The 25,929-nt window shown below is 36.2% G+C and overlaps 1 protein-coding gene and 2 long non-coding RNA genes across 5 annotated transcripts in view; 2 read left to right on the top strand and 1 right to left on the bottom strand.

Annotated features, from left to right (window-relative positions):
• Positions 1-4,682, top strand: part of LOC147916474 (uncharacterized) — a 167,639-nt gene extending 162,957 nt beyond the window's left edge. For 2 of the 3 annotated variants that reach the window (XR_015553005.1, XR_015553003.1), the window contains one exon: positions 4,165-4,682. This is a non-coding gene — a long non-coding RNA (uncharacterized LOC147916474). Of the gene's footprint in view, positions 1-3,768; positions 3,889-4,164 lie in introns of those variants that run through there. The other variant, XR_015553004.1, reaches the window with a different exon arrangement.
• A 1,647-nt stretch (positions 4,683-6,329) lies between these two features.
• LOC147916473 (uncharacterized) lies at positions 6,330-20,144 on the top strand. The gene is made up of 4 exons (XR_015553002.1): positions 6,330-6,644; positions 8,135-8,279; positions 19,379-19,456; positions 19,982-20,144. It is a non-coding gene; the product is annotated as an uncharacterized LOC147916473 (long non-coding RNA).
• Positions 20,145-23,094: 2,950 nt separating this feature from the next.
• On the bottom strand, positions 23,095-24,351 carry CABS1 (calcium binding protein, spermatid associated 1). The gene has a single exon (XM_004419142.3). The coding sequence runs from the start codon at positions 24,316-24,318 to the stop codon at positions 23,104-23,106; it is 1,215 nt and encodes a 404-aa protein (XP_004419199.2). The 5' UTR covers positions 24,319-24,351; the 3' UTR covers positions 23,095-23,103.
• Between the last annotated feature and the right edge of the window lie 1,578 nt (positions 24,352-25,929).

Here is a 25,929-nt window from a genome sequence, read left to right as displayed (position 1 = left end):
TTACATAAAGGGAGGTGTGAAAAATTGGGGCCATTAATTCAATAAATCTCCACACTTGATGTCCCCTACTTTCTGCTTCAATTCCTAATTTTAAAGAATCTAAGATTGGGCTTAGTTTACAGTAGAGTTTCTCAACCTTGACACTGTTGATATTTTGGGCCAGATAATTCTTTGTTATGGGAGACTGTATTGTGCATCCTTGACTTCTACCCAATAGAAGCAGTAGCCAACAGCATCCTCCAAATAAAAAGCTATAATGACCAAAAATGTTCCAGACATTGCCAAATGTCCCCTCAGGAACAAAATCATCCCTGGTAGAGAACTACTAATCTAGATGAAGGAATAAATCCTAATTTCAGCACCTAATTGACTTACTCAGGTTTAGTTCTCTAAAGGGTATTTCTGATTTTGCCTACTCTAGGCATTAGAGCTATATGGAAAGTGGATTGTAGGAAGCGAAACTGGGGGAAGAAAGACCTGTTAGAAAGTGGTTACGGTTGTCCAGATGGACTAGTGTAGTGGCAATGGGACTACTGAGAAGGGGACAGAATCAAGAGATGTTCGTGGGATGTAATCAACAAGTCGTTTAGATGGACTGGATATGGGGGGTAAAGGAGAGAATGATGTCAAGGATGATGCCCATGGGTCAGGTAAAATTACAGAAAGAGCTTGGTAATTGAGACAAGAGGGTTGAACTTGATTAGGACACATGGAGATAATTAGAAGGCTATTTCAGGACAATAGAGACATGTGTGCCAAGACAGTGAAGAGGAGGATAGAAGTACATTGTTAACATTCAGTCCAGGCTGGAGGATATAACAGTAGTATGGGTGAATAGCAAAAACAGGGTTTCTGGGGAAACCTGGAAAGATAGCAACAGATGGAACTTCTGCCATAAAAAATGAATAGGAATTGTCAGGAATGTTTCAACTTCAGATGAGGTGGGTTTGAGTCTATAGGTTTGTTACATGGGGAATACTTGCAATGGACAAAATGGTGAATTGGAGGAGGAAACTAGGGAAGCACAGTAGGATTGCCAGGCAGATCTGATGGTGCTGTTGAGTTTGGGGGCCTTGAATTTTAGTGGTGTCTCTCTCTATAGTTGTGTATTTTTCCTTAGTAGCACTAGGTAGATTTTGTATACTCTCAGAGGAAGTAATTATTTCTATCAATTAAAGATAGCGATTTTACCAGATTGATGAGCTATTAGAAAAAAAATAAAAAGAAAGTTGAAGGCATTTGCAAGCTAGTATTTGAATGGATGGACTGTAAAATCTAAGCTGGGTATGAAAGAAAGTTGAAGGGGCGCTCTGGCAGGATGGCAACTGGTCAAGGAACTGGAGATCCTATTGAGTTTAAAGAGTTGCTATAGTGAGGAGAAGTGCAGTATCTGGGAGTATGGGAAGTTTTGATCAAAGATTTTTTTTTTTTTTTTTTGTGAGGAAGATCAGCCCTGAGCTAATATCCGTGCTAATCCTCCTCTTTTTGCTGAGGAAGACCGGCTCTGAGCTAACATCTGTTGCCAATCCTCCTCCTTTTTTCTCCCCAAAGCCCCCATAGATAGCTGTATGTCATAGTTGCACATCCTTCTAGTTGCTGTATGTGGGACGTGGCCTCAGCATGGCCGGAGAAGTGGTGCGTCGGTGCGCGCCCGGGATCCGAACCTGGACCGCCAGTAGCAGAGCGTGTGCACTTAACCGCTAAGCCACTGGGCCGGCCCTGATCAAACATGTTTTGATCAAGTATGTCTTGATATGTGACTTTATAGGTAGAGTATATCTGTGTGAGGGCAGCAAGGTCCAGGTTACTTGTGTAACTGAAGAGAAATAAAGATCATTCAAGATGAGAAGATCAAGGAATGGAGTAATGTGGGTTTTAATGGATTATCAGTGTGGACTGTGACATTTCTCAGAACTGTGGTGGCACTTGGGATAAACATTGTCAATCCAGAGTTCTGCAGAGAGTGAGTGGTGACCGAGAGCTTGACTGATAACAGCAATAAAGAGGAGGAGAAGGAGGAATGGCTAAATGGCACAGACTTCATTTAAGTGGAAATTGTTTTTCAGAGGATTAGAAGAGTGACAGTTTCTGTGTTAGTTGGCCTTACTGTAGTAACAAGAACAGCAACAAAAGTCTCAATGCCTAACAAAAACAAAAATTTATCTCATGTCACATGTTGGCAGCTGTTGTTTCTGCAGCTCTGTTGTATATATCTTCTCATTCCAGGACCCAGCTTGAAGACACAGTCTCTATTTAGGACATGCAGCTCTTGTAGTACAAAGGAAAACAGGAAGAGACGGGGAGTGATGGAATTCCTGCTTTCAATTTCCTACTGTGACTTGATCTCATGTTTCAATGGCCAAAGCAAGTCACAGTGCCAAGACTGATGATGAGATAGGGAGGTATACTCTTTACTGAGGGAGGGATGCCCTGCAAGCCTTATGACAACCAGTGGGAATGTAGAATCCTCTTTTTATAAGGGAGGTGGAAGTAAATGACAGAGCACTAGTACCCTCTGCCACAGTTGGGAAGCAGCAGCTAAAGAATGACAAATCCACCTCATTTCCCTGAGACTGAGGGTTGAGGAAGAGTCAGTAGCGTCCGCTTGAGAGGATCTATTTACTTCTCGTAAAGAAGCAATCTTCTTTGAAAGTCTAATTCTTCCTGCTTTTTCAGGGATGCAGTTTTATTAATTATCATCTTTTTAAAATTAAACGTTTAATTTCTCATTTTCAACTGGATATAATTCCTAATTCATCTTTCCTAATACAAAATTATGCTCTTGATTGCTTTACCTTTTCAAGCCATCAGCCTGTCTTCTGTGGTCTCTTTAATATAAAACATCTTTTGTTACTTACACACTTTTCACTGCTTAACTTTTTTATAATTTTAACAATATTGAGACTCTTATTTCCAAACATTTTGTTGTTCATGTGCTCCTCATACTTCTCATTTTTCTTCTCTTTTCTTTTCTCTCTTTTTAAAGGTGTTTAACTCTCTCTTTTTAAAGGTGTTTAAACATTTTTTCTTAAACCTTTTTCTCCTCTTGGCTTTTTTTTTTAATTCCTATTTTTTTTTTGTTTTTTTTTGGTGAGGAAGATCAGCCCTGTGCTAACATCCATGCCAATCCTCCTCCTTTTTTTTTTTTTTTTCCCTTTTTCTCCCCAAAGCCCCAGTAGATACTTGTATGTCATAGTTGCACATCCTTCTAGTTGCTGTATGTGGGACATGGCCTCAGCATGGCCGGAGAAGTAGTGCGTTGGTGCACGCCCGGGATCCAAACCCAGGCCGCCAGTAGAGGAGCATGTGCACTTAACTGCTAAGCCACAGGCCCGGCCCCTCTCCTCTTGGCTTTTATAAAAGTCTCTTAGTTCTTTCACCTCTAATTGCTCCTTTCTATCAGCTTTCCTTGCTTTTTTTCTTCTGGTCTAAGTTTAGGTTTCCCTCATGATTCTGCCTTTCTCTCTCCTCCTCCTCCTTCTGCTTTCTCCCTCCTCTTCTGCCCCCACCTCCTTGTCCTCCTCCTCCTCCTTCTTCCTCTTCTCTTTTTTTTTTATTATACAATTATAAATATGTGAGAGAACTTGTGTTTTGAAGAGAAATGTGCTCTAAACTATTGCTAATGATAAAGACACTATGAATTACATTAATGTGGAGTTTGTGTAGTCCTAGTTAAAAGAAACTTTTACTTATAAAACTCCAGGATAAGCAGAACACAAAGCTGACTGGACCATCACAATAGATTCCTAATTTGTTTCTCCAATCCAGATGTCCTGGGCATTTTTTGAGGGAGAAGTGGAGAGTACATGGGCTACACTAACCAGGTTAGAATGCCTGCTCTTCATTCACCTACTGTGTGTCCCTGGGTAGTTGATTAACCTCTGTGTGCCTCAGTTTCCCTATTTCTAGAGTGTCAGTAATAATGGGAATTATCTTATAGGGTTATGGTGAGTATTAAATAGTTGTATGTCAAGCCCTTGGAACTGAGTTTGGCACATGTAAGAAATCAAATGTTTTTATTATTTATAAGTTATATTTTCTATATTAATCATCTGTGGTAAAACCTTTATTGATTTTCCCTTTTCTATAGAATTAATCCAAACTCCTAATCCTGGTTCTTGATCATATGATTATAACTTCCTGTTCTGATATCCGTTTTTCTAGGTATGTCCTACATTCGTGGCTGACTTCTGTTTCATGGGGTAAGGAGGAACTTGACAGTGTGGTATGTATTTTATCCATCTTGTTAGTCCCAGAATCAGAGTCCTGGCAAGTTGTGTACGCTCAATAAATGTTTGAAGAGCATGGATATGAATCCCATTTGCTCTCTGAACTCCATGCATTTGCTGTGTTTTTATCCAGCAGTGGGCCTCCTACCTTTTTTCTACCTGCTGAAATCATTCTTTCCCTTTTCATCTCTTGCATGAAAACTGTTTTTTGGATATCCTCACTGAAATTCCATACTACATTCTGGGGATCGTTTTTTCATGGCCATAATCATAGTTATGTGTATTCTTGACCTTTACTTCCTACTCTCTCAGGACTAGGTTATGTCTCATTAGCTATTAAAGTCACTTTCAACCCTTCGATACCAAGATTTTATGATTGTCTATGTCTACTATGATGATTTATCCATTATAGTTTTTGCTCCCCCTAAAAAAGAATAAATATCTCCTTCTCCTGTTTGCTCATTATTGTTTGTGTCTTTGCAGATAATATTTGCTATAGATTCCTTATGTAGTTATTTAGTGTTAATTACCTTGTTTCTATCTTTGCAACTTGAACCTTTGAGGAATAGCAATTGAGTTACTTATATTTGTATTCTTCTGTTCCCTGTCCTAGATCTAGGTAAATTTTACTAAATCACTTGGATGAATTAATTTATCAACTAGAAATTGATCTACTATATTTTTGAATGAAATGAGTCATGAAATGTTACAAAGTTTCAGTTGAACAATCTCTAGAGAAAATACCTCTTTAGATGAAGGAATAGTGTTTGAGATATTCAGATCTATAGATCTGTAGAAATTTAACTTTTTTATTCTTTCTATGCTTTTTGAAAATATGTCCTAATAGACCTTCATCTCTTTGAAGGAAGAATTGTATTGCACCTCTTCTTTGTAGCTTTTATCATGGTTGTAATTTTATATAATCGTATATGTATCTATAGGATTACATTTTATATAAATTATTTGTATGTAATTATTTGGTTGTGAATAAATGCACTGATGCTTTATATCACAAAGAAAAGTCATTTCTAGACTATTATATTATAACATGACATTATATGGGGTGACTTCAAACAATTTTGGTTTTTTTGCCTTTGAAGCATTTACATTTCTTTTTCCTGAACACATACTTTGTGTGTTATAGTGCCACCTGAAAGAGTGAAGGTGCTGGTAATATTGCTGTCTCTCTACAGAGAAATAAAGAAGAGACCAACACACATGTGATCAAATGCATAAATCAAGTTATCTTTGGAAGTTTTTACAGTATAGCAAAGCTAAAGAAGAAGGATTAAGAACCCACATCCCTTTATTTTTGTATCTTTTCCTATATTTTTGTTAAAACTAAAATGATGAGAGAATGTGATCACAAAAATATCAATATTCAATTTTTCAGGATCTGTAAAAACAAAGCAAAACAAAATGCCACAAGCCATTAATTAAAAGTACATAAGCTCTTTTGTCTCCAATTACTTTAAAACGGCCAAATGCTGGGTAGGACATTAGAAGCTGAGACTTTAGAGTTAAATGGATTAGAGTTTGAAGACTCTGCCATTTATACTTTGTGATCTTTGGAAAGTCACATAAATTCTCATAGCCTCAGTTTTTTCATCTTTAAAGAGGAATCAATGATATCTACTTTATAGTGTTGCTATGAGTATTAAATGAGATGCAGTACAAGAAGTATTTAGTGCAATAACAGTGTCAGAGCTATTCTAAGTGTTCCACAATTGGCATCTATGTAGTTTTTGTATTATATAATGGGATAATTCTTCTCATTTATATTCATAGTTAGGAGCACCTATATTCAGAATAGAAGCAATATATGATATGCTGTTTTTCATTCAATATTCTTTCTTAAGGATCATATTACATAATGATGTGTGTATTGCAGTCAATGTGTATAGCAAGAGAGCTCTTTCATGGGTTGTGATTTAGTTTATATTTCTATTCTCAATGCTAATTGTAATATTTGCTAAATTATTTCATCTTTTTTTTGCTTTATTAGAGTTGGTAGGTCCTGAAAGAGTGAGGGGAGCATTCCTCTATGTCAAATGCACACTTTGTGGGATTTAATAAAGTTTGAAGTATAAACTAACTTTTATTCACTAAGACTCTAATTAAAAGTGATTATTTCAGGAAAATTAAACACATTTCAGCATTGGGAACAGAGGTCAAAATACATACACATTAGGTGACCCTTTTAATTGTTTCTTTCTTTTGTAGGAATATGCGAGCACTGGGTTTACAGATATAACCTATCCACTCAAGGAGACCAAATTTAATTTTTGAAATAAGAGAGGAATAAGAACTTCTAATCCACGTGGCAGAGTCAGAAACTATTTGTTTATCCTTCTGTTTGATAGGACAAAAAAACACCTGATCTTGTTTAGACACATCTCAAAGTCACTCATTTAGGTAGAAAATATTTTGGAAAATATTGTTTACCTCACTTTGTCTTTGTCATCTTGTGGTTTGGTACATTTGTAATCTTAAAATGCTTATAGAATTTCCTGAGTCTGTTGTTGCTAGTAGATAGTGAAAATCTCATAGGTATGGGTAATATCTGCTGTTGCAAGAGAGGTAGTGTCAGCCACTGGGGCAGCAGCGATGTCAGACACTGGGGCACTGCTGGTGGACTCAGATTGGAGGGTGCTGGGAGCCGTGGTGCTGGAAACAACACCACCTGTAGTGTTGCTGGCAGAGGTGGTGGAAATGGCGGTGGTGGCAGCAGCAGCAATGGTGGTGCTGATTACAGCTGGAGGAGCACTAGAAGTGGCTGGTGGTGCCTGAGAGCTAGAGTTTACATTCCCAGGTGATGTAGGGCTGGGTGATGGACCCTGTGGGTGGTGGGGGTAGAGGGAATGGTGGGAGAGGTGGGGAAGATGTGCGAGGTGGAGATAGTTGGATTGGTGACCTCTGTAGGGTTCATGATGACCACGGTGATCACGTGAACTCCCAGGAACTTGTTCAAGTTTTGCAAAATATTTTCTTGGTAGCCCAAAACGTATTTGTTTAAATGGTTTAAAATGCTCTTCGAAACTTTTGCTAGACTTAAGAGAGAAAATACAAAACACAATTGATTTTGTACAGATGAGATGATGAACAAGCCTGAAATCAGGCTTTACAGATATATCTATATTATCATTTAAATTTGTGTAAATATTCTAACTTTATTCCACAAGTAATTTGATGGGTGTGCCCACCAAGTAGAGAGTTTTGAATTATGACCTTTGGTGAAATATAAAGTAAACTGTATCTCTGCTCTTCTCAAAGCCTAATAGTTGTATTACAGATTTTCACAAAATGTGTTCCATAAGAGGTGCTCTATTGAAAAGATTTTGGTGGTCAAATAACTATGGAAAAGATTTGGGTAAACACATTTCTTTACTACAAGACTCATTAGAGTTGTCAATATAATATGCCAATGAATATTTAGCATACCCAAGGATATGCAATATTTCCCAAACTTATTTCACCATGGAAATGTTGTGTGTGTTTGCGTGTGTAGCATTTCTTCATACTAGTGTTTTAGTGTTTCATGGAGAACCTATGGGACATTCTGTTTTAATTTCCATCCTGGAAAAAAGTATAATGCATTTTACTGCTCTGAATAAAGAGAATAAAAGGAGACTATCGAAGCTTTGCATGGCTTTCTTTTCATAGACCCAAATATGAGATTGATAGAGCATTCCATGAATCCATGTGGCTGACCCATTTGCACAGAATCACACGTATTAAAAGCTAGAAGTGCCTTAGATCAGTCAACGTATATCTACCCAGCAAAAGCCTCATTTCAATAATGCCATGAGCAATTTTAATTGCCTTTAGTTACATGGACTTTTAACATGACACTCTCCTAGGATTTTAATTTAGGTCTTTGTCTCTCATTTTGTCTTCACTGGCAGAAGTTACTCCTTGAGATCTGAATATGACACTCCTCCTGCCTCTTCATGAAACATTAGTTCTCAAAGTGAATAAATTCTAAGAAAGAGATAACTGACTTTAAGATGAAGAAGAAATACATTGCCAAAATTGTCATAAACTTTCCAGGTAGGTTTGGAATTATATTTTTTTCTAAATATCAGCACAGTTTGGGTCACTAAACCTAGATGATGTCTATTCCACAACATTAGAAGCAAGATACCTTTTTTGTTTTTAAGGTTTCATTTAGAGTACTTGTCTTGGAGTGGGGAAAGGAGAGAGCAAGGGGATGTAACAGGGTGATGTGACCACGTCCTACTGTGCCACCCACCTCCATTCTGACGTGGAGTAGGCATTATGAGAATTAGAAATGGCAGAGAGTAGAAACAGGGATTTATAATTTTGAAAAGTCTTTCCAGATGATTCTGAATTTTCTTTCCTTTCCAATGAAAACCATTGATTTTGAGAAAAGAAACTAGTTTTTGCATTTTGTGGGATCATAGGAAATGTTCCTCATTAAAAAGCCATCAATATCTATAAAGAGAAAGACATTTACACTGAACAAACAAATGTAGATAGTTTTTGATCCTGATGGCTGGATAAGCTTTGCTTTTCGTATGCTAAGCTGTCCTGCTTCCACTGCGGATTAATATGTATCTAAGAGGTAGGGAGCTGGAGGCAAAGTTTTCGTGCTCACAGAACTGTTCCTGTTGGTTGACTCTGGCTCTCTCAACATGTTCTTAGGTTGAGAATAAAAGAAGATATTTGTACCTTATCAACTCCTCAGACATAACTAACTTTTGATTATGAATGAAAATGTTAAAAGATAAGCAGAAATATAAGTAAAACTTACTTCTCTGTGGCTTTTTCGCTTGTGTGCACCAGCTGGCTAAAATGAGATGGAGAATACAAATATATATATAAAAAATTAGACCTTGAGCATATATGGCATGTTAAGAATACTGATTATAAATTATTTCTGAGGTTAAATGTAGTTGGTTAGGGTGAATAGAATGGAATACAATTTTGGGTGTCAATATTAAATGTGAGGGACCTTCTAACAGTTTAAAGGGTACACAGTTCATGAGATAAAGATGATCAGTTTTTCTGGAGGTCTTTAAGTAGAAGGGTTTCTCTCCCTCCACATTCTCATGGGTGTGTTACCAACCAGTCTCCAATTTCCAGGTAGTGCTAGATTTGACTCCTTTTGTCAAGGAGTCACCAAGTGTCACCATTCACTCAGGTGCCAAACCTGGAGACCATTATGGAACCAACATCTTTATGAACTTGGTGTAAGGAAAGATCAGCTTGTCTTTGTGGGAGAGAAAAATGGGTGATCCAAACAGCTCTGGAACAGGGTTTTTCACTGGATAGGAAATCCTCCTTGCTACATTTTAGCATGGGACAATAGGAGAAGAGGCAGTTCCCATAGATAGCAGTGCCCAGACACTGTTGTTCATGAAATGATACTGGATTATGTCTGTAGCAATAAGCCTTAGACAGTATAACTTACCCTTTAGATAAAGTAACTTAGGTGCAGGCATTTGGTAAACAAACCTAAAAATGTTAGAAGATATAAAACACATGCTCTTGATTGGAAGGTATATATCGTGTCTAGAATTTCTTAATTTATTTGATCCATGTGAAATCTTTTATATGGTTGCAAATTTATAGTGTTCCCTATAATCAGTTTTCTTCTTCACGCATCTTTCTTTTTGGAGAGCCTACCAAAGATTAAATGTTATCCAGGAACGCTACCACAGAGATAGAATCAGAATACACAATTTAAAATCCCGACACTACAATGTCTTACTTAACACATCTCAGGAATTCTAGAGACTACCAATATGTGAAAAAAAATAAAATAAAAATATTGATTGCAACCCAAGGTCAACGAAAGATCATGGAGAAAGTTAAATGAAGGTCTTAGGCAAAAATAAAACTAAATCAAAGTGTATGTAGTATAAAGGTATGTTAACATAAAACAATGAACTGTATGTACACTTTATGATTAACTAAATAAGAAAATAAATATATGTAAGATATTCAATATTTACCGAGAAGCAAGCAGTGAAAGTCAAGACGACAGCAATAAAAATGAGAGCCTCCATCTTGTCTTAGGATCTTCTAGAAGAAGGCAGCAATGGATGCTTCCTTGGTAGTGGGAAAATAAAAGAAATACCATTTTGTTTTTGCTAAATTTTAACCAAAAGAAAAACAATTACACATGTTATCGTACATTTATGGCATATATTCTACCTGTGACATAATAAAAACTTTTCAAATTTATAAGAAAAATGTTGAGTCCAACAGATATGTGCAAAGGTTAAGAATAAAGAATTCCAATAACAATACAAATAATAGATAAAATGTGGGCAAAAGTTAGTCCTTGTTTCATTATCAAGAAAACAAGTACAGCTTCCTTTTGGGCTACTATTTTACAATTACTAAAGAGTTATTTAAAAAGGTAAAATCAAAATATGATTCAGATTGTGGTGAAGTTGATATCCTTGCACACAGCCATTGTTTCTATTAATTGAGATAATTTTTTTTGAAAAGCAAGATGGCAATATGCAAAAGAAACATGAAAATTTCATACCTTTAACATAAAGAATCTCAGTCTTGGGAATTATTCTCAATAACTTAGTTAACCAATAGAAAAAAAAATAAAAAATGTTCATTCCAGAGTTACTTACAATTAAAAAATGTGGATACTGACAATCATGAAGATTTTGTGGAAATTTGAAAAGTGCTTATGTTATAATGATAAGTAAAATGTTTAAATACCATACTGTATGTAAATTATCCAAATAAACACAGGAAAATGTAAGCAAAAATTAAAATAAGTGTGGTATGATGGTTTAATTTCTATGTATTATTTTCTGTTATTAACAAATTTATGATGTTTTGTTGATTTTATAATTTAAACACATAAAAGAAATCAAGAAATTGCCATTAAATGGTCTTCTGGCTCTGATTTTGACCTTACATATTTAAGACACTAGACAAAAAGTTTTAAAGGTTAACTTATAATTTAAAAACACATATATTTAGAAGTACGAAATATTTATATTAATCTTGTCATCGGTATTATTTTTATTATCTATGAGTAACATAGAAATATGACATTTCTGCTAAACTTTTTTTTTCATATGATCATTATTGCTAGATTCTCTTGCCCAAAGGAAATGGGAAACAAACAAACAAACACACAACAAAACCTAAGCCTCTCTAATTGCAGTTCTTTGAGGGCTATTATAAAATTATCCTTTCTTCATAATTTTGCATTCATATTTCATACTTCAGCAATGAGTCAATTTTTTTGTCGCTGTTCACTTAACTAATTACTCTTCCAAAGAAGAAAAGTGAGGAGTTAATGGCTAATTATTCATGCTTACAAAATTTCAGCTTCAAATGTGACTACACTTCTAATCTTTAAGTTACAACATTAAAAACATGATAGCCACCTTGGGGTTAAGGTTGGTGTGCTATGCTTTGGTGGCCCAGGTTTGTGGGTTCAGATCCCGGGTGTGGACCTGCACCACTCGTCAGCTACCCTGTAGCAGCGACCCACATACAAAATAGAGGAAGAGTGGCACAGATGTTAGCTCAGGGCGAATCTTCCTCAAGCCAAAAAAAAAAGGGAAAGATTGGCAATGGAGGTTAGCTCAGGGCGAATCTTCCTTAGCAACAAAACAAAACAAAACATGCTAGCCACGACATAATTGATGGAGTATTACTATCTTTTAACAATGATTTTATTCAATAGGGCATCTCTTTGTGATTTTATGGGAAAGACCACTGAATCAATAGTCGTAAGAGTTGAGCTTCATTTGTCAAACCTGGTCACATTAAATAACCTATCTGAGGCCCATTTTTCTAATTTTAAAGTGAAGTGATTAATTTATTTGATGAAATTGTCACATCACAATACTCCAAGAATAAGAATAAAAAACCATATTAATAAGTGTATCCCCATCATATGAAATAGTCACAATCTCAAGCAAAATATAAGACACATTTAGAGTTTTATATGCCCTTCCCTTTATAATAAAAGAGAGAAATAGAATGGAAGTATTCAATTAGTAAAAAAGCATTTGGCCTACCTTACTAAAACAGATAGATGTTTCTGCAACTGAAACCATTTTCATTTTTGTGGACACAAAACTAAAATATTGATTCATGTCTAAAAAGGGCCACTTGAAAGTTATTTGGGATGCCAGAGGACAAGCTATTTTTATGATCATGTTAACTGAAATTATTAACATTTTACTAATAAAAGTAGATTGAACTTATAAACTGATGAATTTGTTAAAGCATTTCCATTTTTTTCGATATATAATATTTCCTTTCAAATGCATTGTCTATTAGTACTCTCTGGAAACAGACTTTGAGATCTCATGATAATTACACTAATTAGAAACTGGATATAATCAGTCTAAAGGAAATTGGTTTAAGTCTTTCAAATTTTAAAAATGATACTGTAATAGGGGATCCTCTCTCTGCTTGTCCAGAAGTGTTGGTCTTGCCTCAGCTTCTGAAGTCTGGATGCTCAGAAAAAGATACAGTGATTCACACCTTATAAAGGATTTTTTCCCCCTCTCCTTTATCCTTTCAAATTTGTGCCTATATGCTAAGCAAAATATTATTATTATTTTAGCATTTGCTTCTGAGCTAATCCAAACTATTTCCTGAAGCAAAAAAGTAGTGTTATAATCTTCAAAAGTTGACATTTGTCCTTTTCATTTCTCTTAGAAACATCATGGCTAATTATCCGCGCATCAGAAGAAGTGAAGGCTTATTCTTTATAATTTAAAGATAGTACTTTGAGTCTACTTCTTTCCTTTATTTTGGTTGTTTTCTTAAATAACTTGACTTTTTACTAGCAAAGCAATAGTCATTGAAACTCAACTACAAATCCTAGGTCTAATGAACATTTTCCTACTTAAGAATACTCCACTATTTACAATATTTGCCTTGCTAGTATGTGGTAATGTTGTGGACTCTGAGCTGACAGAAAGTATTTAAAGATGGTGGCTTCTTTTGTGTTCATCTCTAGCTTTTTAAGGTAAAGTACTTTGTTCCTGAAGGTTAATTTTTAGTGGTTATAAAATGAGCAGGATTTAAACATTCGTAGTTGGAGGGCAGCTGCAAACATAGCATTCTTTTCTTGCCTTTTCTGGACATAAAAATAAAAAAAAAAAAGGTGACTAATGAATCATTTTGACACCCCTTCGTATGCTTTTTACCTCTAGACTAACAATAATCTGTAATTAAATGTGACAGAAGATATGTTGTGCACCCTAGTAATTACCTTGCTCAGAAGAAATGTGCCAGTTACTGAACACAAATATGAGCATTGTAGTAGTTTGACATTTGCTTTGATGTCAGTAAGTTTTACTTTCCGTGAAAATGTCTCTCATCACCAGAAAGATAGGAAAACATCCTGTACTTACCCTTGAAGGTCTACTGGAGGGTAATCGGATTTGTGATGCTTTTCTTTCAAGTTCGCTGTTAACAAGGGTGTATCTTCTTGGTAGAAATTTACCCGGTGATGAATTGAAAGATCAGATGAGGACGTCCAGACTTTTTATCCTAAAGGTGAATTTGAGGGCACTGGACACTGTGTCTCCTTGGTTATTGTTTTTTCAATTTGTTCATATCTTTTTAATTTATTTTTTAGGCTATCTTATTGCAATGAGAGCAACCTAAAATCTAAATCAAGATACAGACTTATGTCTGTGTGCTTTCACATAGAAAGTATTATTTTGTACATGAAGTGACTGAGACTGGAGAAAATAAGTAACTAGCTCAGTTTCAAGAGCCAGTGTTTTAACTCAGATTTGTTTATCTCCACAGCTTTTTCTTTCCCCTACACCAAGATATATTTTTAAGTATGTTTCACTTCCATTAAGAGAATTTTTGATTAATTATTATAGTGAGTAAACTGTAGACAGAGAGACTCTGTGTTGGACATTTTTGTGTCTCTATCAACTAGTAGATTTCCTGGCATTGATTTAGGCGATAAATAACACTTTTGACCAAGTAAATATATATGAACTTCCTTTCTTTTTCTGACTTTGTTGTAAATTATGTCTAATCCAAACTTCAGTAGAATGAGAGAAAATGTGGGGATTCCAACTCACAAGATGCTTGCTCTCATTAAAGAGAGTCAGCCAACCTGGCTAGGAACAACTACCAATTTGGGTGACACTAGAGCTTTCAGATTCTACATAAAATTTTCATGTTAAGGAGTCCATGTAGTTAAGTTTGTGCTTATTTTATTATCATTCTGGTTAATAGTGTAAATGGAATACACTGATAAATCTTGGAATATATTGATAATTATCCTTATTGATTCCTGCTATAATTTCTTTTTTCTTTTTTTAATTTTTTGTTTATTGCAGTAACATTGGTTTATAACATTGTATAAATTTCAGGTGTAAATTATTATACTTCTATTTCTGCATAGATTACATCATGTTCACCACCCAAATACTAATTACAACTCATCACCACACATATGTGCCAAATTATCCCTTTCGCCCTCCTCCCTCCCCCCTTCCCGTCTGGTAACCACCAATCCAATCTCTGTCTCTATGTGTTTGTTTGTTGTTGTTATTATCTACTACTTAATGAGGGAAATCATATGGTATTTGACCTTCTCTCTCTGACTTATTTCACTTTGCATAATACCCTCAATGTCCTGCTATAATTTCTTATCTCTGTGCCTCTTACTTCCTCTACCATCCCCAATCCAGCTTTTACTTTTTCACCAAAATAATCTTTATAATACATAATTAACATATTGACCCCTTGCTTAAAACTTTTGATGCCTCCCATTATCTATATCAGCATTTCCCAAACCATGTTACACAGAGTATTAGTTCCTAGAGATGTTTACTGGAGCTCCATGAAAATATAGTTTCATGAACACTTCATATACATATTCTCTTTTAAAGACTCTAGGAAATTCACCCCAACATTTTATCAGTGCATTTTACTCTGAAACTCTTTTTAGCTCTTGCAAGAAAACCTATTAATTCCAGTGAAACTAGCTCAGGAAATATGACCTGTTATGTGAAATTTTAACCTTAAGTTGCTGCACACAGTGTGATGGTTAATTTTATGTGTTAATTTGGCTAGGTTTTGATGTCTAGTTGTTTGGTCAAACACTAGTCCACATGTTGCTGTGAAAGTGTTTTATAGATGTGATTAACATTTAATGTCAGTTGGCTTTCAGTAAAGCAGATTGCCTTACATAACGTGGATGAGCCTCATCTAATCAGTTGAAGGCCTTAGAGCAAAGATTGAAATTTCCTAAAAAAGAAGGAATTCTTCCTTGAGACTGAAACATAGAAACCCTGTCTGAGTTTCCAACTGCTGGCTTGCCCTGTGGATTTTGGACTCAAGACCACTGTACTAACTCTTACCTGAATTTCCAGCCTACCAACCTGTGCTATGGATTTTGAACTTGCCAGTCTCCACAATTACCTAAGCCAATTTCTTAAAATAAATCTCTTTCATTCATTCATCTATCTATCTATCTATCTATCCATCCATCCATCCTCTATCTATCAGCTATCTATCTATCATCTATCTATCGTCTATCAATCATTGATTCTGTTTCTCTTGAGAACCCTGACTAATATACATGGTCTGACTCAATTTGATTATTTTTGCTTTTCTAAGGCTATAATATCAGTCATAATTTGGTATATTTGTTACCATTCTCTTTCAGATCCACTGTGCTCTAACCTTACTTCAATATTACTGAGCACACTGAGTATTTTTATGCTTCTGGATCTTTGCCCTTGCCTTTCCCTCAGCTTGGAATCAGTGATCCCCTTCTTGTCCTGGTAAACTCATATTCGTGATTAAGGATCCAGTTCATACCATTCTTCCTCTGAGCGCATTCATAGCCTAATAAATGAAATCATCATTCACTGTTTCATTTAGTTCATTCATTTAACAGATGTTTATTGAACATCTACTGTGTTCAACACTCTCAGAATTGAGCAGTGGACAAGGGGGTTATGATCTCTTCGCTTAGGATGGAATGACCAGCCCTGTTTACTCAGACACTCTAGTTTATCCCTGTTGTCTTAGAGTCATTATTAATAGTGCCTCCTTTCAGTCTCAGAAGTGTTCTGGTTTTGATGATAAATTATGTGATCTTATTAATTATCAAACATACAATATAGTAGGGAAGATAAACATTAAATAGGTGTTATGGGTTGAATTTTGTCTTTCCCCTCACCCCCAGAACCTATGAATGTGACCTATTCAGATATGGGGTCTTTGCAGAAGTAACCAAGTTAAGATGATGTGATACTGGATTAAAAAGCCTAATCCAATGACTGATGTCCTTTTAAGTAGAGAGAAATTTGGACACAGAGACATACAAAGAGAACACCATGTGATGAGGGAGGCAGAGATTGTAGTGAGGTGTCTATAAGCCAGACAATGTCAAGGATTGCCAGCAACCACTAGTAGCTAGGAAGAAGCAAGGAAAGATCCTCCACGTGAACCTTCAGAGAGAGCATGTCCCTGCTGACAACTTGATTTCAGACTTATGTCCTTCAGAACTGTAAGAGAATAAATATCTGTTGTTTTAAGCCATCCAGTTTGTAGTAATTTGTTACAGCAGTCCTAGGAAATTAATACACAAGCAATTTTAAAAATTATGAGTGTTACATAAAGCATGATATTGTGTACCATGGGGCAATATGATGGAAGAATACAAGTGCCTACATGGTTGGAGGAAGTGACATTTAAGGGAGTTCAAGAATGACTCAGGGTGACTGTAGCATGTTCAATGATCCTGAGACAAGATAAAGCTTGATGCTCTAAAGAAACCAAAAGTAGATCTCTGTCAATGGGATTTAAGAGTAAAAAATGACAGTAGCATATCATGAGGCTGCATAGATAAGCATTGTCTTGCTTGTGGAGAACCTGACAAATATCATGAAGATTTTGCACTTTATCCTAACATTTGTGGAAAGTCACTGGTGCGTTTTGAGTATGGAGATGAAAGTGGCAGGATCAACTTGTGCTATAAAATGTCACTCTTGCTTGATAAAACTTGGGATAAAGAAGTGGCAGTGGGAATGGAGGCAAGTGGATTCCTGAGGGTCCAGAGGTGAAAACTTAGTTTTTGTTGGATGTGGGGAATGAGAGAGAGAGATGTGAAGGAAGAGTCCCAGTTTCTGGCTTGGACAACTGTGCAGATGGTATCTCTTGCTGAGATGGGGTACATTAGAAGAGGAGAAATTTGAGGAAAGGGGAATGCCAATTTCAATTTAGTCTTCTGTTGTCTTTGAGGTGTAGGTGAGAAATCCAAAAGAACATACCAGTAGTGTTGTGGAAGTAGAATGCAGACCCAAAATTTAATTCATGTTTCATTTATTTACTCCTAACCTGCAGCAGGTGAAGAATTGGTCAGCACACACATATCATGCACATACTGCTCCAGTTCCCCAGTCTTCTTGGTACTTTGAAGTTACAAATGTTCTTTAACGCATCCTCATGTAGAGCGTCTCTTTAGGAGAACTGCCTTTCTTTGCGGTCAGGAGTCTTTTCATCTTAAAACTAGTTTCTCTGTCTCTCATATTGTGATCAGGAATGCCTTATGACATGGAAGGGAGTTTTATGTCTCAGGGTGGGGGTAGCTGTGAGTAAGGGTTACAGTGCAGATTGTAAACAGGGGTTACAATAGGACAGAGGGGAACTTTGGACAGAGGCATCTTGAGTCAGAGGGAAATGTGGACAGGATTATCTTGTGACTCAGAGGTATCTTTTATCAAATAAATACAATAAAGTCTTATAAATGGTGTTATTAAAGAATGTATATAGCGAGTGGGGTACATAACAAGTCGTCATACCTAGGAATGGTTAGAGAAGATAGCACTTAAGGTGAGTCTTGGAAGATGATTAAATGTTTACCACATGAGACTGTAAAGAATTCTAGGGACAGGGAATCTGATGAAGACACAGGGACTTGAAGTAGCTTGGATTCTTAGTTATTAGGACGCTTTGATTTCAAACAACAGAAAACTCAACACAAACTTCTTTAACTAGAATAGAAAATGTATTGTCTCAGGTAAGTAAGCAGACCAGGTAAGGCTTGATATATGATGTAACTAGAATTCAGTTCTTCTTTATATTTCTTGGCTCTTATTTTCTCAGTGCTGGCTCTATTCTCAGCATCCTGCTCCCTTGTAATCCCTAGATGGCTCCAGAAGCTTCTGGCACTAGAGGTTTCTTTCAGAAGCTTATTTCCCAGAAATATGTCCTCTTTGCTCTGACTGGTTTATGTGCTTATTCTTGAATGACTGTGGCAAGCTGTATGAGACACAGAGTGACTAGCTCATTGCTAAAGCTGGAAGTAGGGTCTTTCTCACCTAAATCACACATGTATGAAAAGGGAGCAGTTGTAATACGAAGTAAATCTAGTTTATTACAAAGAAAATTTTATAGCAAGTGGGGCTTGGAAGCTACGTCAAAAACAGTAGATGTCAACCATATTAAGGAAACTTTAATTCCTGTCATTTCTTCATTTATAAACACCTATTGAGTATCTACTATCTACTAGGTACTCTTTAGCTCAGTAGTCATGGGTCCCAGTTCTCAGGGAGCTTACATTTCGTCCTTTATATAGAGTGTAGTGCGTGAAGGGAGGGCAGTAGAAGTAAAGGTGGTTGTGGGCAGAGGAAGAACATGTAGGGGCTTGTGTGCTTTGCTAAAAAGTTTGGACTTTATCGTAAAGACAGTAGGGAGCAAGTGAAGGGCTTTAGAGGAGAGATGAATACTTAGGGGCATAATTAATTGGCAGGATGCAAGACCAGATGTGGAATGGCCAGTTACATGACTGTGAGCAGGCTTAAACAAGGGAGTGGCAGAAGAAGTGGAGAAAGGGGGAGGGTTATAAGTAGGTAGGATGATTCGTTGTTCAACAGTTCATACAGAGTTATGTGACTTTGAACTTGGACTTTGGGGTCATGCAGATCTGGAGAGCTGAGCTTTGCCACTTACTGGCTTGGTTATCTTAGTCCAGTGACTTTTCTCAGTTCTCACTTTGGTCATCGGTAAAATGAGACTATTCCAAATGTCCACCAACTGTAAGCACCAAACTCCTTTCTAGGATCATCACTATTTAGTGTATTTGGGAATAAGGACTCTGTCTCACATCCATTCCTTAATTCTGTATCTTGGCTGTTTCTCTTTAGGCTCAGCAATTCCTTTATTTCCTCAAGAATTGCATATTCAAGACCTTGCTTCTTTCAGATGTTCAATGAAATTTCAAGGTAAGGAGAAACTTTACTTTGAAGTTGCACAATTTGATTATTAGGTGTCCATTCTTTGACAAGTCTGATGTCCATTGGCCACCCATAATCTCACTGGCCACTCTTCTTTCTGGACTCTAGCCAATTGCCAATGAGCTCTGTTCCTCCTGTCTTTGACCAGCCCTATCTGCAAATTGCCATTATCTTGTGTTATAGAGCACATTATCTTTTTAATTGTTTAACTGTTCCAGTCCAGTTTATGCTTCAGGGCTTCATCTCCCTCACTCAAAGGGGACTATCAAGATATTTTCCTAAGCAAAGGCCCTGAAAGGAACTATGGTTTCAGTTTATAAAATGATGTTTTTCAGCTTGCCACCTATCCTAGTACTAAGGTTGTTTTGAGGTTAAATCATTAAAACCTTTAATAGCTTTCAAATATATTCTGAATGAGATCCAGAATGTTCAACAAGCACCACATGAGCATCTCTCTTCTCTACTTTTCCAGTGATTATTTGAGATTATTTGTTTAATATTTATCTTTTCCAGTGGATTAATTTCCATGAAGGCGAGGGCTGTGTCATGTGTTTCACTCAGTGTCCCCAGAGGCTTTCGTGGTGCTTGGAGCATAGTAGGTACACAATATATATATATATATTTGTTGAGGAAGATTGGCCCTGAGCTAACATCTCTGCCAGTCTTCCTCTAGTTTGTATGTGGGATGCCGCCTCAGCATGGTTTGATGAGTGGTGTGTAGGTCCGCGCCCAGGATCTGAACCTGCAAACCCTGGGCTGGTAAAGCAGAGTACGTGAACTTAACCACTATGCCACTGGGTCGGCCCCAGACAATAAATATTTTATAAATGAAAATGAATACAATACTTAGTGTCTGACACATAGGAATGCTCGATAACTACTAGCTAATATTTTTATTAGGTGTAGAAGATATATGTTGACTCTCAAGTTTTCTGACTGATGGAGTTGACAATTGTTCTTCCCCTTGGTGTACACTTTATGTTCTGAGTTTCATGCATTTATGCATGAAAGCACAGAGAAGGAAACAAAATCACCTGCTTTTTCTTCCTAGAGATAATCTCTGTTAAGGGATTGTTATATCTATCTATATCTATCTATCTATCTATCTATCTATCTATCTATCTATCTATCTATCTGTCTGTCTGTCTGTCTGTCTGTCTGTCTGTCTGTCTATCTATCTATCTGTCTGTCTATCTATCTATGGCGTACATATCACTGTGTAAATTTTGTTCAGTTTAGTGTGAACATTTCCCTATGTGATTAAAAACTCTTTTATAGACCACTTAAAAAAGATGCATACTATTGCTTCATATGGGTAAATAGAAATGTAACAAATTCCATGCCACTAGCATTTTAGATTGCTTTTAGTGCCACTCCTTTAGAAGCATACAAAATCACATTCTTCACTGTCTTTGGCAACATCCTTGTACTTAAAACTGTGAGAGCCAGTACAGCATAGTGATTAAGACAGCCTGAGCTCTGGAGGAAGACTGCCTGATGTGAAGCCTTCTTTGTTACATATTAACTATGAGGCTTGGGCGTGTTACATAGATTTTTCTGACTTAGTTTCTTTATCTGTAAAATGGGCATAATAATGTTCTTTCTTATAGTATTGTTGTGAAGAGCAAATGTTATTCTAAATGCAAACGCAACAAAGCCTGTAGTAAGACCTCAATAACTTTCATGATCTCTTAGCCACTTTCACCATCTCTAATTCTTAAGAAAATTCTTAGTTGTAAAAATAGCTAGGCCAAAAACTTTGAATATTTTTAATGCTTGCTACATATATTGCCAAATTACCTCCCAGAAAGGTTGGAGAAATTTTCATTAGCCAACAATGAATATTTAAAATGATCATTGTCAATTGTCAACTGGATAAAAATATATCTATATTATAATATATAATATAGCTAATAGTTTCACTTTTTTTAAATACTATGGTCATTGTATATTTTTCATATGTTTACTGGCAATCTGTGTTTTGTGAATTATCTGTTTATTTCTTCTGCCCATTTAAAATGCTTTCTTTGTAGGAGCTGTTCATAGAGTAAGGATAGTAATCTTTTCACTGCCATGTATAATGCAATTATTTTTCTCCAATTATCATTTGCTTTTTAATTTTATGTTAATTTTCTTTTGTACAGAATTTTAACTATTCATGGTGTCGAATTTGTCAATCTTTTTTTTACAATTTCTTATATGCTTAGATAAATTTCTCAACTCTGTTTGGATAAGTATACACATATGTTTCCTTCTAAGTTTCTGTGTGATTTTATTTTTAAGGTTTTGATCCATGTAGAATTTATTTTAGAGTATGGTCTTAAATAGCACTCTAGCTTAATTTTTCCCCAGATACTCAATTGTTAAAGCAAGGTTAATTAACTATTATATCCCATGGTTTTGATGTCCACTTTACCATATACTAAATTTTTATGTTAAAATGTGTTTCTGGGTTTTAACATGCTACCATAATTATTCTAGTCTGTAGTCTATCAAATGGTGTAAATCCTTGTCCATCCGCCCTTTCTCTCCCCCTTATATGTACCATTTACTATTTCCAGTGTTTTGGTTTTGTTTTTCTTTTTTTTTAATATAATAAAATTATGAGTCTCTATAGAATAATTCTATTCTTGGTGTCCAGAGTTAAGTTATTCTTTAAACAAACAAAGGATTTTCATTTTACTTATGTCTCTCCTAATTTGATAATTTTGTGCTAGAATATCAAACACATCTGCACACAGTAAATCAGTTGCCATCAAAAAGATTTATTGAAGAAAATCAGCAAAGTGAAAACAGACCCATTTTAAAAGTCTGTGTCAGAAAAGAATGAAGATCTATGTCCTTGAATTGTTAACCAAAAGCATAAGAAGAGTGCGATATCAGTGATTAAGACCTGAAAAAAATTGACAAAAATTCAGGAAAGAAATTTTAAAGAAAGAGAATCAAATTGCTTCATGTTTATACACAATATTTTTTTGACAAATGTATGTGTTTGTAAAATATCATTTGCCTTAGTCTGCATCCAGCATGAGCCAGGAACTCTGTAATATTTCTTACAAGTGGGTGCTAAACAATTACTGAATAGCCTTAACTCTTATATAAGTGAGGATTGCAAATATGTTTTTTAATAGAAGAGAACCATTGGTTGCATACTAATGAAAAAAATATGTTTAGAATAAGCATTTCAGATATTTTAATACTACAATATTCTTTTTGAGATGTTGTTAATTCAATTCTCTTCATCTCTTTAACTCACTAAAATATGCTATTGAGGGTTAACTAAAATGACCTACATCATTAAATGTAGCAAGACGTGAGCTTTCTTTATTGCTCTTTCTTCATATTCCTGAAAGCTGGGATTAAAGATTTTATATTAAGATAAGTAAATTGCATAACAATTAAACTTTGTGATACTAGGGGAACTTTTGTACTGCTGAGTTTTCTAAGTTTCCATACATATATTCTACTGCATGACCTCTATTTCTGAGCATCTGCATTTTCTAAGTCTAATACTTGCCTTAAATGCCCACATCCTTTCATTCATTAAGATTTTTGCTTGTTGGACAAACTTCTAAGATGTTTAAACTTGCTGTCTAGGCTATTGCACAATTCTATGTGGCATCTCTTTCATTGCTTTAAATCAGGAACTCATCTGGTTCTTCTTTCAATAGTTTAAAGACACCCATTTCAGTTGTAAAGGTGTCTTCTGTGTGGTTTGGGGTATCTAAATCAGGAGCAGTTCCTGAAAAGGCCTCAGTGTCCTTAGTTACAGATTCCATTCTATTATTTTCAGACAAATCTTCTTTGGTGGTAGTAGATGAATCTTCCATGAGATTCGTAGCTACTGATGCAGGGACAATGAAGTCATATCTGGATTCAACAGCAGTAAGCCAAACAGGATACTTCTCTGCTTCATTTGCATTCTCTGTCTCTATCCAAACGTTGACTTCATCTGTAGACTCTTCATCGGTTAGCAGAATATCTTCTGGGTTATCTTTGTCTCTTTCAAGAGTGGTAGTGAGTTCAAACACAGTGGTGAACTTTTCTTCATCAGAGTCGGTTAGTTTAGGCACAGCATTAGGGTCATCCTCTGGAAGAATTAAGTCGATTTCAGGTATTTTCTCTTCTGTAAGGGAAGTTATGTCTGGAATAGTGGTGAAGTTTTTTTCAGTAGCAGGAGAGATTTCAGCTTCAGGAATAGAGGAGTCACTGATCTGGACAGCCTCATCAGCAGTGACATTGGGTTTAACTGAGGAACTATAAGTGTTAGCATCAGGTTCACCCTTCTTAGCTGGAAGGGCAGGGGTGTCAGCAATGTTGGCCGTGCTTTCTTTTAATGTGCCAGGGACTTCAGAAGTGATTGAGACATCTTCATCCCCTGGGCCAGTAGGGTCCAAGAAAATATCTTCCTTCGCTGTATTAGTGGAAAAATCTATTAAAGAAACAGTAGCAACTGGTGATGAGATATTACCAATTTTCATTGAAATGAAATCTTCAGTAATATAGTCACTAGGCATGGAGTTTGTAGTGCCTGTCAGAGTGGTAATTTCTTTCTCCAGGTGAGGTGATGATTTCATAATATGGGATTCAGCATCATCTTCTGATTTTAGTCTTTCCTTTAGTGATGTAAGCTTGTTGTATGTAGTTGTTGAAAAATCACTTTCTTGCGTATGGTCGTTTACTGAAGTAATGTGGTCTCCTTCTGAAGTAATAGTTGTTTCTGATCTAGGAATAGTGTTGTCAGCCCCAAAGAAAATGGTTGCTTCCGTTGTTGCTTTACTGCTTTCTGTTGGATGATGAGAGTAAATGTTTGGCAAACCATCTTCAGCCATGGGACAAAGTGGCACCATGCACACTCACAGGTCTTTCCCTGGGCCCAGTGGTATCCTTAGGCAGGAGAGTGGTATTCATTATAGTGATGGAAGCATTGGTCATCATGGTGATTGTTGCATCAACCACAGGGCCAATGGCATTGGCTCTCCTTGGAGGTTGTTTCTGTGCTCTGATTGGGCACCTGACTGCAAGAGTAGTTATATTAGATAAAAAGACAATAGAGTCCTCTCTGATTATGATATCAACATTCACAGCTGAATACGTCAACTGCAAGAACTTGGGATTTACCATGTTTCTGTTTATGAGGGATGTGCCTTCCAATATGGGACTTGTGTCACTTGAAACAGACAGAGCAGAGTCTGCCAGGTACTTTGTGGGTTGTGTCAATGAGAGAAACTCCAGGAGCCACAAGATTATCAGCATCATCTCCAAGTTGCCTGTCTTTCAAGTTAAGTAACAGTATCTTTTTGAGGTGAAGCATCTTCTCTTGAGATTCATGGTATTGAAATGTGCAAAAAAAATGTAATGCTATTTTCAGCAGTGAATGTAGCAGCAGAAAGTGGTTAGGTAGCAGGGATTTCAGTTAGTTCTCTTCTTCAGGGAGGAAATCCTCACTTTCTCAGTAGGGATAATAAAAAATAAGTTACTTGCCTGTTAGAGTCTTTGCAGTTTTCATCTTCATTGTATTTCTTACTTTTTCTTGAATTAATTTGAGTAACAGTGAGAGTGACAGGTTTGGTAGGTTTAATTTCTTTAGGAATCTTCTTCTGTAGAGAGTGTTTATTTCAACCTGAAAAGAATTTTCTGTCAGGGAGTTGGTGTTAAATGTTGAAATTCACCCAGAAACAAGATCAGGGTATGGAATAACTATATTAGCCTTAAGAATTATATCCTCAGTTTCAGAGGGAGTGTTTTCTCTAATGATATTAGTTATATCAGTCATCATTATTTTGTTATCATCTTAAGATTTAGCTAATTAGATAAAAGGAGATTGTAGTCTTGTATTAATCTTTTCCCAGGATCATTAGAAGAAAGAGCACTTTCAGACTCAGGCAAAACTATCTGAAAAAGGGCAGCAGTAACAGCTAGAGTAGTGGTTTCTGTCTCAAGGGCAAATGCTTATTCTTCATTAGATGTGGGCTCAACCTCAAAGTTTCTACTATCTTTTCTTGGTTGATTGACCTGGCACAGACATATCAGCACTTGCTGTAGAAATATCGGATAGGGTTTAAGATGAACATTTTTCATTTTAAAGATATGGACATCTTCTCCAGAAATGTTTGTGCTTCAGGGGCTGTCACTATTGAGAGCTCCAAGTGTCTTCACTGATATAGGGAGTGCTGTCAGCCTCAGGGACAGGGAAGGAAGTCTGAAGTTAGTGATAGGCACAGGTTCTTTATTTCTACATAGAAATACTCTCAGTTCCAGTGGCAGTAGAGGAAATCACAAGATAAAACTATTCTCTGATTTGGCTAACTTAATGGGAGATTTTTTAACCTCTACTTTTTTTCCTCCTCATCTACCATTTCTGAAGCTTAAGTCAAGATAAGGCATGCCGTAAACCAAAGACTTGGTGTCCTTTTGGGGGAATTATTTTGTGTACAAAAATGGAAAAAAATTGGAAGAGT

This window comes from Ceratotherium simum, chromosome 8, assembly GCF_057802395.1.
Source record: "Ceratotherium simum simum isolate JZ-2026a chromosome 8, ASM5780239v1, whole genome shotgun sequence".
Classification (NCBI taxonomy): domain Eukaryota; kingdom Metazoa; phylum Chordata; class Mammalia; order Perissodactyla; family Rhinocerotidae; genus Ceratotherium; species Ceratotherium simum.
The sequence above is the reverse complement of the archived record's forward strand: the minus strand, read 5'-3'. Positions and strand labels throughout refer to the sequence as shown.